This window comes from Mastigoproctus giganteus, chromosome 2 (genome assembly GCF_048544385.1).
Source record: "Mastigoproctus giganteus isolate SK-2022 chromosome 2, ASM4854438v1, whole genome shotgun sequence".
Classification (NCBI taxonomy): domain Eukaryota; kingdom Metazoa; phylum Arthropoda; class Arachnida; order Uropygi; family Thelyphonidae; genus Mastigoproctus; species Mastigoproctus giganteus.
Window position 1 is genome coordinate 67099241 of NC_143576.1, and position 14717 is coordinate 67113957.

The following is a 14717-nucleotide window of genomic DNA, read 5'->3' on the forward strand; positions in this document are numbered from 1 at the left end:
TGATGGCAGATGGACTAAGAAAATAACAGAATGGTACCCAAGAGGAGCTAGAATAAAATCTGGAAAACAACGATGGTGATGGACAGATGAAATTCATGAGTTTGTGGGTAGTAAATGGATGCACAAAACAGAAGGAACTGGAAAGTTGCTGGAGAGGCATTCATCCTGTAGTGAATTGAAAATGGCTGATGATGCTTTCACTCGGCAGTTCAGATATTGTGGTCTTACTGTTGCTCGGGATTCGGACATGTTAAATGTCAGAATTAAAATTTTGTGACCACCATTTCTCTCTCTCTCTCTCTCTCTCTCTCTCTCTCTCTCTCTCTCTCTCTCTCTCTCTCTCTCTCGCAGGAAAGAATACCACATAAATTTGTCACTTCTTGACTTGAGAGTTGATTGCTGCTTTCTTTTTGCATAACGTGTAAGAGATGCTATTCCGAAATTACTCCTCACAAGTTTAAGATATTGTGAGGGGCTGATATTGCCTAAAGGTTAGAAAATTCCAAATTTTCTAACCTTTAATGGTGTTGCTGAATGTTTGATGTGTAATGTTTCTACTACAGGTCAACCATCACTAATCTGGCAGTGTTGAGACCTGTAGGGTGCCGGATTAGTGAGTTTGCCGGTCACTGGTGGTTATTTTAGCACATACAGTTTACCCAACAGCTTACCACCTCATCCTACCTTTAACACGTTAACTGCCAAGCTAGTTTAAGAAAAAAATTCCCAAAGGGCCAAAAAATATTTAGCAAATAATTTGATTAGTAATTCTAAAATAAATATTGTAATGTCAGTGTTGTCATTTTTTTTGCTTAATATCAAAAAAAAAGCAGTATTTTTTTTATGTCGCATATATGTAGCCCATTAGGTTACTTTATTTCTTGAGAAGCCGTATCAGCCACATACGTGTGAAGCTATTATAGTATCCATATGAAGGTCGTTTGTGATTAGTTTAATGCACGTGCTGCGAGTGCAGCAATAAAACTAATTGCAATAAAAGTTTGTCAGTATTGTTAGAGATATTGTGAAAACAAGTTCATTAGCGCACTGTATTATCCATGATACTGTGTTGTGTTTTTCTGCAAGTTTGTAAAAGTGTGTTGTAAAAAAAAAAATATATCTAAAAAGGAATGGCTAAAAGAAAATTACTAAAATAAGAGGACCTGAGAGAAATTGCTGGAATTTACAATTAAGCAGAGTTAAGCTTCTCACAGACAAACCGCTTTCAAGTTTTTTTAGACGTTCAACTTTATCTGTTATGGACAATGTTTATTTCATTATAAAAAGGAGTACAGTATCTTTTTAATTTTGTGGTGATCTATAATTGATGTTTATTTAGTACCTCTATATAAAGAATAAAATTATTATAATTTGTATTATGAAATGTAATTTTTATAATTATATTATTGTAATAACTATCATATAACATATATATTTTTTAATATTATATATATACAGGCAGTTCTCGCTTTATGAGTTTTCACTTTACAAGTTCCCGGGATTCCGAGTTCCCCCCCCCCCCCAAGTGTCAACAAAATCGGAAATATGAACATTAATTGCAAAAAATGAATGTTAAACATTCATACATACTGCATTCCAAACCACATGCGTAGCTATACAATACAGTGTACTCAGCTTTACGATATTAATCAGTTCCAGAGATATCATCGTATCGTTAAAATATCGTAATATGAACCCAATAACACATTGTTTTTTGGTAATGCGTTTCAAGATCTCGGAAATTGAAATTTTTGCTGTATAACTATGTCATTTTTAAGGTCACGACGTGACCTTAAGGCCATATAAAAGGTCATGAGCGTGGTTTTTAAATTGTTTTAGTTACCAATTCAAATCATTAAAATGCACTATGCTTTCATCATTATCATATGTTCCATTATAAGAATCAATTTTAAACGCCTTTGTGATATTTTTCTAAAGTACATTTCTGGAGGTCACTAGCATAAAACAATTTGCACTTTCCGGTTTATTGGGCTTTTCTGTTACTGCAAGCAATTATAAACGGGTAGTAAACTCGTTCTTCTTGCATTTGCGAAAATACCAATAGGTGGAATTGTGTGGTTTTTTTTATGTTATTATGGTGATTATGTTATTATGTGTTTCCCCTTTACTGAAATCTTTAATCGTATAAAAAACAAATAAATTTTCAGAATCTTCTCTTCATTCTTTTTTTTGTTTTTTAAGCTTCGTAAACTTGTTACTCCACGTGAATCGTGTCAGTTGCAATTTGTGTGTGCCGTTGAAAAATGCTTATGCATGCAATTGTCAAATTTATAATTAAAAGAGAAGATTATCTTGCAAACAAATGCCTCTTGAAACATTTCTAAAGAAGACTACTTCTTGTGCAACAAACCAAGGAGTGCCGAGCCAATAATGAGTGTTCAACGAGTGTGCATTTAGTCGATGATGATGAAGAATAAAGATTCTTTAACATTTGTAAGTCGTAAATAATTTCTCTATTATTATAATTTGCTTGATTTTACAGGCTACGTTTTCATTTCTTTCGATAAATCAATCATTGTTGAGAACGTAATCCCTATTTTTAACCTTATGTCGGTGGGAAATAAATTCACACTTTACAAGTTTTCGCTTTACGAGCGTGCACTAGGAATGAATTAACTCGTAAAGTCGAGAACTACCTGTATACATATATATTCCTAATCATGTATCAATATTCACTTTGCCGTCATCAGATTTTATTTTAATTTTATTAATTGCATATTTGCTTTTCTTCCCCGTTTTGAAGTATTTTTGCAAAAACTTTTTCCTACCTTTATCTGATGTAGGCTGCCGTTACTTTATTTTTTATTTTAAAGGTTACTACATATTTCATTTTAAAGGTTACTACATTTTTGGCTATCCCCCTTTTTGGCCTGTGGCTTCCCGGACGTTTCATACTACCATCATCTTTTTATTTGTCATATTTTTTATAATATGCCTATATATATATATATATATATATATATATATATAAAGGAATCGGATCTAAGAGGCAGAAAATTCAGTAGGGGCAACACAAAATAAAATAAATGACTTAGGGTGCCATTATTGAAAAAAGGTTGAAAACCACTGCTTTAGATGCTGCCTCCAGAGCTAAACACAATATTCCATATGCGGCCTCACCACTGACTTGAATAATGGAACTATAATCACTTCCTAGAACACAATGCAAAGGAATGGTAAGTCACTGTTAAAATACTATGTGCTTTCCAGACCACCTGCTTATACAGCAAACCAACTTTCATGTCTGATTGTATCAAAACACCTTAGTCACATCCTCACTATTTACCTCCTTCAGTTCTATTCCATTTCTCTATTTCTCCAACCATCCAAATCACTCTGAAGAAGCTCAGTCTAGTTTGAATTATTAACTACTAGCCTCCTAACCTTTATATCATTGCAAACATCAATCCTTCATTCCTCAATTAATACCATTCAAGATTATAAATTAAGAGTGGTCCTAGTGCAGAACATGAGCAACTCCAATTATAATCTTACCTCCCCCCCCCCCACACACAGAATGACCATTTATAACAACCCTCTGCTTCCTGTCCTTCAGCTATACCTCCATTCACTTCAGGATTCTGCACGTAACACAGGTACGTTTCACCTGTACAAGTTGCCAGTGGAATCATGTCAAATGCTTTATTGAAGTCTACGTATAAACAGGTAGTTCCCGATTTTACGAGTTAATTCATTCCTAGTGCGCGCGCTCATAAAGTGAAAATTTTACAAGCACGCATAAAGGTTTCGTAAAGCAGAAATTTATTTCCCATAGACGTAATGTTAAAAATAGGGGTTACATTCAACAATGAAATTAGTTAGCTAATTACTTTGAATTCATGTTTAAACAATGACTGATTTATCCAAAGAAATGAAAACGTAGCCTGTAAAATCAAGCAAATTATAATAAAGAAATTATGGCTTACAAATGTTAAAGAATGTTTATTCTTCATCATCATCATTGACTAAATGCACACTCGTTGATTGCTCATTATTGGCTCGGCACTTACTGGTTTGTTGTACAAGGAATCGTCATCTTCAGAAATGCCTTCAAGAGGCATTTGTTTCCAAGATAATATTCTCTTTTCTCTGTAAATTTCAATAGCATGCATAAGCATTTTTTAACAGAACACACAAACTGCAACTAACATGATTTGTGCAGAGTAACACTATGAAGCTTAAAAAATAAAAATAATGAAGAGAAGATTCTGAAAATTTATATAAGTTTTTTTATACGATTGAAGATTTCAGTAAAGGGGTAATATATTTCGCCATAATAACGTAAAAAACCCCACAATTCCAGCTATCAGCATTTTTGCAAATGCAATAACATGGAGTTTACTACTCATTTATAATTGCTTGTATCAACAGAAAAGCCCAATAACCCGGAAACTGCAAATTGTTTTTGTTTTATCGTCGTGACCTCCAGAAATCAGAAATGTGTTTTAGAAAAATATCACAAAGCCGTTCAAAATTGGTTCTTATAACAGAACATAATTAATGATGAAAGTGTAGTGTATTTTAATGATTTGAATATGTAACTAATACAATTTACACCATAAAAACGACCTTTTAGAGAGTTATATAGCGAAAATTTCAATTTCTGAGGTCATGGGATGAATTACCAAAAAAAAACATGTTATTGGGTTCACATTACGATATTTTCATGATACGATGGTGTCTCTGGAATGGATTAATATCATAAAGCGGGATACACTGTATTGTATAGCTACACGTGTGAGTTGAAATGCGGTATTTATGAACGTTTAACATTCATTTTTTGCAATTAATGTTCATATTTTCAGCTTTGTTGAGAGTTGATACTAAAAAAAAAAAAAAAAAAAAAAAAAAAAACTCGTAAACCTGGGAACTCGTAAAGCAGGAACTACCTGTGATGTTGAAATTCGTTTCTTGCATCCATCTCCTGTGTGAGTTTATTAGGTAATTTATCGTAGTAGTGTTTATCAAGTTGGCCAAACAAAGGTTTTCCTCTAACAAAGCTGTGATCAATTTAGTATATTTCGCTCATCAAGATGATCTTTTAAAGCAACTTTGATCATAACTCCATGATCTTCTCTCCCTGTTATATAGTTATCCATCTTCCCAGTATATTTGAAAGACAACAGCACTTCTCCAATCCAAAGGGATTACTGCAGATTCAAACAATGAACTCAGGATAAAGGCTTAGTGTACTCCTTTGCAGCCTATTTCAATATTAGCATTAGTAGAGGCATGTGATGTAAGAAAGCAAGCTTATAATAGCATCAGCAAAAAAAAAAAAAAAAACCTTCCCATTTCACCCAACCATTCTCTCCAAATGTTTGAGCTTATTTAAGTTGTTGACCTGCACTACAACAGATGGATTTTTTCAAGCTATCAGCTGCATGCTGGCTAAAGGCAAATTTCTACACATATTGTCTTTCCTCAATTTGAATTTATGTCCCCTCAGGTGAGCAATCTGAGCAAGACTTGCTCAAACCATTCAAGGCCATATACACCTCACAGGTTTCTTGTCTCCAGAAGTTGCAATTTGCAGAACTTGAGCCTTTCTTGATAACACCAATCTTGTTGCCCTTCTCTGTACTCATCCAGCAGCTACATATTTCCTAAAATGAGGCCTGTGTACAGCAGTTCTCAATGTGTGGCCTGCCATTGCTTTATACAAGTGGACAATCACCACTTGTCCCTGCTAGCAAAATTTCTGTATATCATTGACAAGATGTCATGAGCTACTCTTGCCAATCTATCTACACTGCTCAGAAAACTTCATATCTGATTGCATAATTACCCCCTGGTCCTTTTCATTCTCCATTACCTTGGGCGTAGTACCACCCAGTTGATACGTTATTACTCAGGGGCTACTGTTACTTATATGCAGTACCTTATATTTGTCAATGTTAAACTTCAGTTGCCACCTCTCAAGCCCATCTACTCAACTTTTCCAAATCCTGTTGCAGTAACATACTATCATTACTGTCATCAACAATCCAGCCAACCTTTGTATCATCTGCAATCTTTAACATTAACCCTGATACACCTTCATCAATATTATTGATAAATACAGAAAACAACGATAGACCCAACACCAAACCCTGGGGGACTCCACTAATAACATTAGTCCATGAAGAGCAGCACCCATTGATTACCACCCTCTGTCTTCTCCCACTCAGCCATCCTTTTATCCATTGTAGCAACATGCCCTTAATGCCATACTGCTCCAATTTGTACCACATGTGCCACAGTGTCAAGAGCACTTTTAAGATCCAAATATATGATATCAAAATTATTCTTTGCATCTAATTCCTTTGTGACCATATTATAGTATCCAATCAACTTTGTCAGACAAGACTCCCATTAACAAACCCATGCTGTGTCTGAACTATAATTGCAGTCATGTCTAGATGATCCTGCATCACTTCTTTAACCAGTAACTCCATTATTTTCCATGGAACAGAAGTTTAGAGACTAACACGTCTGTAATTACTGGTGTCACCCTTTGATTCCCTGTTGTGAAATGGGGAGACATTTGCACATTTCTAGTTCATGGGGACCTCCTCTGACTCCAAGGAAGCTTTCATAATTATGGCTAAGGGTTTGCTTACTTAATTTGCTACTTCCTTTAATATAACTGGATAGAATCCATTCCAGGTGCCTTTCAATGTCAACAATTTGTCCTCCACTTTGCTCTCAGTTATTACAAAATCATTTAGCTCCCTGCCAGAGTTTGATAAGCTTCTGGCATCCACTTTCCCACAAACCTCTTCATAGATGCAAAATACTCATTCAGTTTGTCAGCTACCTCAGAAGGGTTCATCAACACTAAAACCGTTGATGTCAAGTGGAACGATCTGATTCATCCCCTTACTTCTAGAGTTTACATGCGTAAAGAAATCTTTACTGTTTTTCTTCGCATTGTTTGCCAAAAGATTTCTCATAATCTGCCTTTGATTGCCTAACATCCATTGTCACTTGATTCCAGACTTAACTTATATCTACCACCGGCATCTGTGTCTCCTGATAATTTATATGCATCCCATGCATTTTTCTTCTCTGCCATGTCTCATTAGGTCATCTGACATCCTTTTAGGCCTAAACCTTGAACAGTATTTCTTAGTTGGTATGAAAAGCCTAGTAGCTTTCAAGATTAATTCCTTGAATGCTTCCCATTTACAATTTGCTGTTGGTAACATCATCAGTTGGTCCCACTGTATACAGTTTAAAAAAATCTCTAAGACCACTGTAGTCACCTTTACGAAAGCAAAAACCCTTCCCTTTACCCCTGATGGCAGTTACATCTTTAAGTAAATCCCACATCAGTACACTGTGATCACTGCCACCTAGTAGTTCCTTTATCTGTAAATTATTAATGCATGAAAAACCGCTGAGAATCAGATCAAGAATATTACTCCTGGTTGCCTCTCGAACATGCTGCTGTTGAAAACATTCATTCAATAAATCCACAAATGTCTTGCTATGTGCGAGTGATCAACCACAAGTTCCAGTCAATATCTGGGAAGTTAAAATCTTCCATTATAAGACAATATTATTTACTGGCCCACTCGATTTCCCTTTTTTTTGTAAAAGAATAAGAGAAATTTACCTCAATATGATACATAGAACACTTCCATATGACTCTCCAGAAATTAAAACCAAAACAATAAAATAAAATTTTAAAAAATTGTTTTCGTTTTAATTTCTGGAGAGTATCATATGGAAGTGTTCTATGTATCATATTGAGGCAAACTTCTCTTACTCTTTTACAAATATTGATATCAATGGAGAATGTACTGAGCATTATAGCTCTGGTTCATACTATCAAACTATTTCCCTGTACAATTGTTCACTGTACTCATTAGTCATTAAACACACTCCTACTCTCAACTTGGTTATTCCCGGTGCTTATATCACACCAGACTCAACACTGCACTGTTCATCCATGTCAACTGGATGCACTTCCTCAGATTGTGTACATTCAAGTATACATGCACCTATTCTTATTCTTGGTTACCTTAACACAGTCCATGTATTTATTTGTTTCATGACGACTCACACCAGTCCCTGAACTCACAGCACTCCACCCTCCAGGCCACTGCTCTTTCTAATAGAAGCAGTGCAAGAATCATTTTCACCTCTGCCTGTGGCATACGTTAATCTATTAACGTACGCCACAGGCAGAGGTGTACGTTAATCTATTAGTCTGTGAATCCCCACCCCCAAGCTAGCAGTTTCCAGACCTAACTAACACTGCCTCAATGGCATCAGCAAATATTCTTGCACCCTTTCTATTTAAGTGTATCCCATCCCTGTTGAAACAATCTCCCCCTGTTAACAAGCACAGACAACGCTGAGAAAAATTCTACCCCATGAGCTTTGCACTCCCTCCTATCATGTCTGGGCCGAATTGCACACACACTTTCAAATTTAACACCAACTTCCAACTTTTTTTGACACTAACCTGTACTTGTTATCATAGTAGCTCACCAGTTACATCTGGTGGATTATCTACGATTGTGCCATTTCTACTGAGTAAAGATCTGATTTATACTTTTCCTCTTTACATAAGAATACAATTATTATATAAGTCCTGTTTATATAAGAATAAAATTTTCTATCCATACTGTGACTTTGTCTAACTTCCCTATGGAATCTTGGGTTATAACTATTATATAACTTAACTATTTTAAGAATCTGAGTTCCATGTCACTGTAATTTTAACATGCTGGTTTTTCCTGTTCTGTCAAATTGATAAATCCTTTTTTTTTTTTTCTTTTTTTTTTTTGTCCATTTTGACCTCCTACTTGTGTGACAGTCCCTTAATGGTATAAATACACTCATGGTTTTTATGACATATGAATTGAAAGTTCTCCACAATTCAACAAGTGATTAAACCTAAGGAGCTTCTGGGACACATGTATTCCCTTGAAATTAATCCTTTCATTAGTAAGCATGTAGACTTAGTTTTGAAGATTGCTTCAGACACTATCTGCTAACACATGAATTACCTTTTTTCCAGTACGAGCTGCCATCTGTTATCTGTGTTTCCAACTAATCGCAGATACAGTTTATAATAGATGGCTAATATAGGTTTTAAAACTGGACCTGTTGACTTTCACTGTCCACCTGGACTTACAAAAGTTGAAATTGAAGACTTTCTGTGAATTGGGATCCATAAGTATTCCAGTATTTGATAAAACCAAATCAAGCAATACAGCAATACAGATGTAGAGGATATTACTATATTATAAAAGGTAATGATAGGTTTTATTTACCTTATCAAAATATGAACATTTTAAATATATATACACAAAGTTTTCATTTTTGCAAAATGTGCAAATTACATGAAATAATTTACTGCATGCAGCCTGCCACTACTGAAATTTCAATGCAGGGAACCAATCCATATGTGGCAAACTCACTGATGAAAGGGTTCAAATCCTTGATTACTGAAATATTATCATTGTCCACTTAATAACAGTATGGTCACTAACTGCTGTCAGTTTCAATACCATTAATATCTGTATTATTCATGTTCACAATGATACATGTAAAAGTTCAAGTGATTCAGAAATTTACGGCACGGGTTTAGTTCAGTCCACGATTTGCAATCAATGAGTAACAAACTGAAATCATCCATAACAGGGCATGCAGACTTACCTGCCCAGTTGAGCTACACTCAGAGACTTTCTTATTGTGCTCCTCACAGCAGGCTGAACACTTCCATTCTCAACTTTCCTTTGCTGCTAATCATCTCACACCACACTATGATCTCCTGAAATTATTCTCAGTCAGGGTAAGAAATTACCATATTCAGGAAGCTCTTTGATCTGCAGCATAATTCACCCCATTTCTGTCTATCCTGCCTGTATATTCCAAAATGAAACTCATTTTTGAATTAACTTACTAAAATCCCTGTACGTCCCAAATTGAAGCTCAAATCATGGTGGGGCACACCCATCTACATTTATTTTTTTTTGGTTTCACCATTAAGTTCAATCACAAACTAAAAGAAGATTGCATAAGTCTAGTCCCACATCTGCATACTACTTTAGGTTGTACACTTTCACTAGTAATGTCAGCACTCCCTGAGAACATACCTATACAACACATCTAAGTTACTAAACTACAGTGACTCTAGTGAAGAGGCAAGGAAATGCAAAGCAATCATGCCCATATATAATACCAACAACAAGAGCCAAGAATTTAAACTTTTTTTTTAATAATAATACTTTCAAAATCGCATTTATAAGTTAAACACATATGAAAACATATGACCATGATTTCCTAAATTAAATGAATTAAAAAACAAATTAACAAAATTACTAAAAAATTAAAATTAACAAATTACTATACAATAAAAAAAATTTTAGAAAGTAATCCTACCTCTGATTACTCCCATTATTAGAGGATGTGGTATTGCTGACTTAATATGAAGTGACTGTTCATAAAGTTTCTGAAAAATCATACTATATCAGAAAATGCCAATAAACAAAATAAAATTACTCTAAAATTGCTATATATATATATAAGTAATACATTTCAGTTAACTCATTCAAACAGAGGAATATACATATGACATTATACAGGGTTAATTAAAAGGCACCAGGGGTCTATCTTGCTTATTTTTAGGTTTAATCTATTTATTCTGAAACTTCTGTCACATTTGGGCTGAAATTTTTGAATTTGATATTAAAATTGGACTAAGTATTACTAAGACTAAGTATTTAGATTTTATTATTTCTAAATTTAAAATTTGCCTAAGCAATGCTTTTTTCACAATTGGAAAGAGGAAGGAACACACACACACACAGTTTTATGTCAAGTTAACTCTTTTTAGTGCACAGATTTAGCTACATAAGGGCAGTTGATGTCACATCTCGTGTTTACAACTAATGACAATTTTAGACTACACCACGTACAGTTTGGTGCAAAGACAATACTTGTCCAATTTTAACTTCAAATTCAAAAATTTCAGCCCATATATGAATTTTTAGTCATATTTGAACTGAAATTCTACTTTTGGTCAGCTGTTATTGTTTGGAGACCTAAAGAGGTCCAAACAACAACTGGCGCAAACCTAAAAATAAGAAACACTATGTCTAATGAAGTGTGTTCAAATAATATGAGCAATAAGAAAATGATAATACAAGAATCAAGGAATGTTATATTATGGATATGAATATACATTAATGTCCCTGAGGCAGCACAGACATTCTTTCAGATATAACAAACTAGAGCTTACTACTTATAAATCTAAAACACTGATGGAACTGACATTGGGGTCTGATTTGTGAGTCAGAGATGCCTCACTACCTCTTTTCTGGCAGCTAATGACGAGAGAGAGAGAATGTAAGTGGGGGGTGGGAGGGTGGCACACACACCTACTTTCAGGGCCAGATTCTCCAAGGGCCCTGAAATTAAAAGAAGAATTTCACTTGGATGCAGTGCAGTAACGAGCATGGAAAAGAGCTGGAAAGACAAAGACATCAGCCTTTCAACAAAGATCAGAATAGTACAAGTTAGTGCAAATGCATCATATTAGTATGCAGCTAAACTCTGAATTAGGAAAAATATGCAAAGGCAGCATCGTTTAAGTTATATCTCATATTGTGAATACCTTCACGAGTTGCCATGATATTGCACTACTTGAATAAGTAACGCTTCACCAAGGAGAAGACTGTTGTTACTTATATCCAGCGGATAATTTATATTATACACCATCAAGCATCTCTCATATTGTGGAGTTATACTTCATAACTGTTTTCTCATCATTGCATCACTAGGGTACCTACCCACCCACCAAAGAAGGGCCAAATAGCCCTGAAACGGTGTCTCTAGGTGGTGGGTGGTATCCACTGAGAATAAGTAACAATAGTCTTCTCCTCGATGAAGTGTTACTTATTCGAAGTAGTGCAATATCATGGCAACTCGTGAAGGTATTCACAATATGAGATATAACATGTAAAAGTTAGTACAAATGCATTAATGAGATATAACTTAAACGATGCCAGCTTTGCATATTTTTCCTAATTCAGAGTTTGGCTGCGCACTAATATGATGTGTTTGTACTAACTTGTACGTTGTCTAAATATCTTGCAGCCTGAGGCTAAAACCCTTAACGTATTTCAGATCAGAATAGTTAATTCTATAGTGTTTCCCATAACAACTTATGGGGTTGAAATCTAGACAATGAAAAAAGCAGACAGAAGAAAAATCAATGTTTTTGAACTTTGGTGTTGAACATGAAATTGTGGTTTTGAATAAAGCTTCTATGCATACCATGAACAGCGAAAGTTAAGAACAAAGAGTTTTTGGATCGTACCAAGCCAGAAACATCACTGGAAGCCAAAATCACCAAGCTTGACCTACTTTGGTCATGTAATGCAATCCAATTCATTGAAAAAAATAGGAAAGGTCAGTGAAACAAGGGGAACAGGTCGGCAAAGAACACGCTGGCTTGACATCATCAAGAGCAACACTGGCACAAGCATGAAGGGCTTCAAAGAAGCTGTTGAATACCAGACAGCATGGAGGCAGCTCACCTATAAAGTCTCCAAACATCAGCTGTGACTTAACAGATGAAAACAAACAAACAAATGATGATATCATATTTGCACCACAATAAATTACATGAACTAAGTTAGGGAAAAAAATCATCTAATTCATATCTCCAAAGACTGAATTATAACTTTTTTTTTTAAAAGAAAATATCCCACTGTGCTGTACAAAACGCCCTTTCTGCCAAAGATCAAGTGCCATCAATGAAATGTAATGTAAAGTCAAACAAAAATATCCAATTTTTCTAAAATCATACGTCCACAAATCTGAAGTCACTGCCCCTCCTATCTGACACAAAACTTAAATAAGTTCTGGAATAATTTTAAGTCAAAGTTCTGATGACTAGGTTTTGATATTATGTGATACAGTAGTAGGATCCAGTAGAAATGCTTTAGCATCAACACAATCAGATTCCAAACAATAAGACACTATGCAAATTCTATATATTCATCACTAGACTGAAAGGGTTTTATATTTTTACACACATATTTCACTGACTTTTTTATTTTATTTTATTGTTATTATTTCTTTTTCTTCTTTAGTTGGCATTTTTAATGTATTCACAATTTTACCAAAATAGCCCTTTATAGTTTTTAACCTAGATGTTGAGGAGTTAGAACAGTTATGTTTTCTTAGAGATGAAGTATTACCAGTTTTATGGTTTGTTTGTTTGTTTGTTTGTTTGGGGATTTTTTTTGGCGCATGGGCGTCTATGGCCATAATGCGCCAAGTTTTATGGCTTTGAAAACCAAAAGAAAAAGCATATGCTATGACATCTTTAGTTAATTCTTCATTTTCATCAATCACATTGAATTCTGGTCAAAACATCTGGTTCAGAATATATTTTGTGAACTAATTTATATACTCCAATTTTTAATTTCTTTTTTACTTCATTTGCAAACATTACAATTTTTTTTTAAATATATCACTAAAATCCCATATGGTTTTAATACAAAAGCATAATACAACAGCAGACTGTACTTGTACTCTTCAACCACTTAAAACAGGCTCCTGAATTTTTATGTGAATTACCAATATGACCATTTCTAATATGATCTGAAATAAGGATGTTAATTGTCTTACCATTAACCTTCTGCTAGTATGTGGGGAAAGGGGGGCCTTTACTAGAAAAACTCCTTCACTTCAAAGAATTTTTACTAATAAACATTGCCTAAAACTATTGTGTAAGGTCAGCATTCTACACAGCTGAAAATAATTAAAATAGACTAATGACTTCAGGAATCGTAAGAGACATTTTTGGGGCAGTTTCTTACCCAAAGCCAAAAATCAATTCGAAAAATTGGAATACACTATCAACTTGGAGCAGAAGAGAACATTCCCTACTTTGATCTCCTTTTGTTCGATAATTATCAATTATTATTCATTGGATTTTTAAGAAATTCCTACCGACTACAATTGAAACTGACCACCACCAGCGGGAAGAATTTTATGGCACTTGAGCTAAAGTGACTGAGTGTGTTAAAATTTCTGAAAAGCTGCACATATGCTCCTAGCCCCATTGCTGTGATGAGTATATTACCAATAATAGAGATTATTTATAACTATGCTATACATGAAACGCTTTGTGAAAAACTACACAAATAACTAGAACAACTAGTCATGCCATATTATAAACATGGATGTTTATAATATGGAATTTATATTTACAAAGCATCTGACTTTTGTAAATATAAATTTGACTCCTGTATATATACTTACATAAAAAAAAAAAAAAAACCCTGAAAGTTTTAGCTTTTTACCATTTCCATTTTAATTGTATCATTTCAAAAATCCAAATTTTATTCATTAAATTTTCATGATGCGCCTAATTTTACAAAATATACCAAAATTTGTTCACCTTTCCATATCAGTTGGCAAGATTATGTTGCTCCAGTCTGAAATCCACAATATACACTAAAAATGTCCATTAATGTCTATTAACAGAAAAATAATGAATAAACATTACTGAATACTATGTGATCTACACCACACAGAAACACAAACTGGTGGCTGAATATTGGAAAATAAATTACTCAAGATAGAAATGTAGTGTCACCAAAAGAGAAACAACAGCCCCAAAGGGTAATAATATGAATTGGGGTCAAAAGCACCAAATGCAAATTAATTCTTCTTTCCTGTAT

At 34.3% G+C, this 14717-nt stretch overlaps 1 protein-coding gene across 1 annotated transcript in view; it reads right to left on the minus strand.

Annotated features, from left to right (window-relative positions):
- Positions 1-14717, minus strand: part of alien (COP9 signalosome complex subunit 2 alien) — a 424708-nt gene that overhangs the window by 206061 nt on the left and 203930 nt on the right. Inside the window, exon 7 of the mRNA XM_090368501.1 lies at positions 10402-10471. Within this exon, the coding sequence (XP_090224627.1) occupies positions 10402-10471 (70 nt within the window). The remainder of the gene's footprint in view (positions 1-10401; positions 10472-14717) is intronic.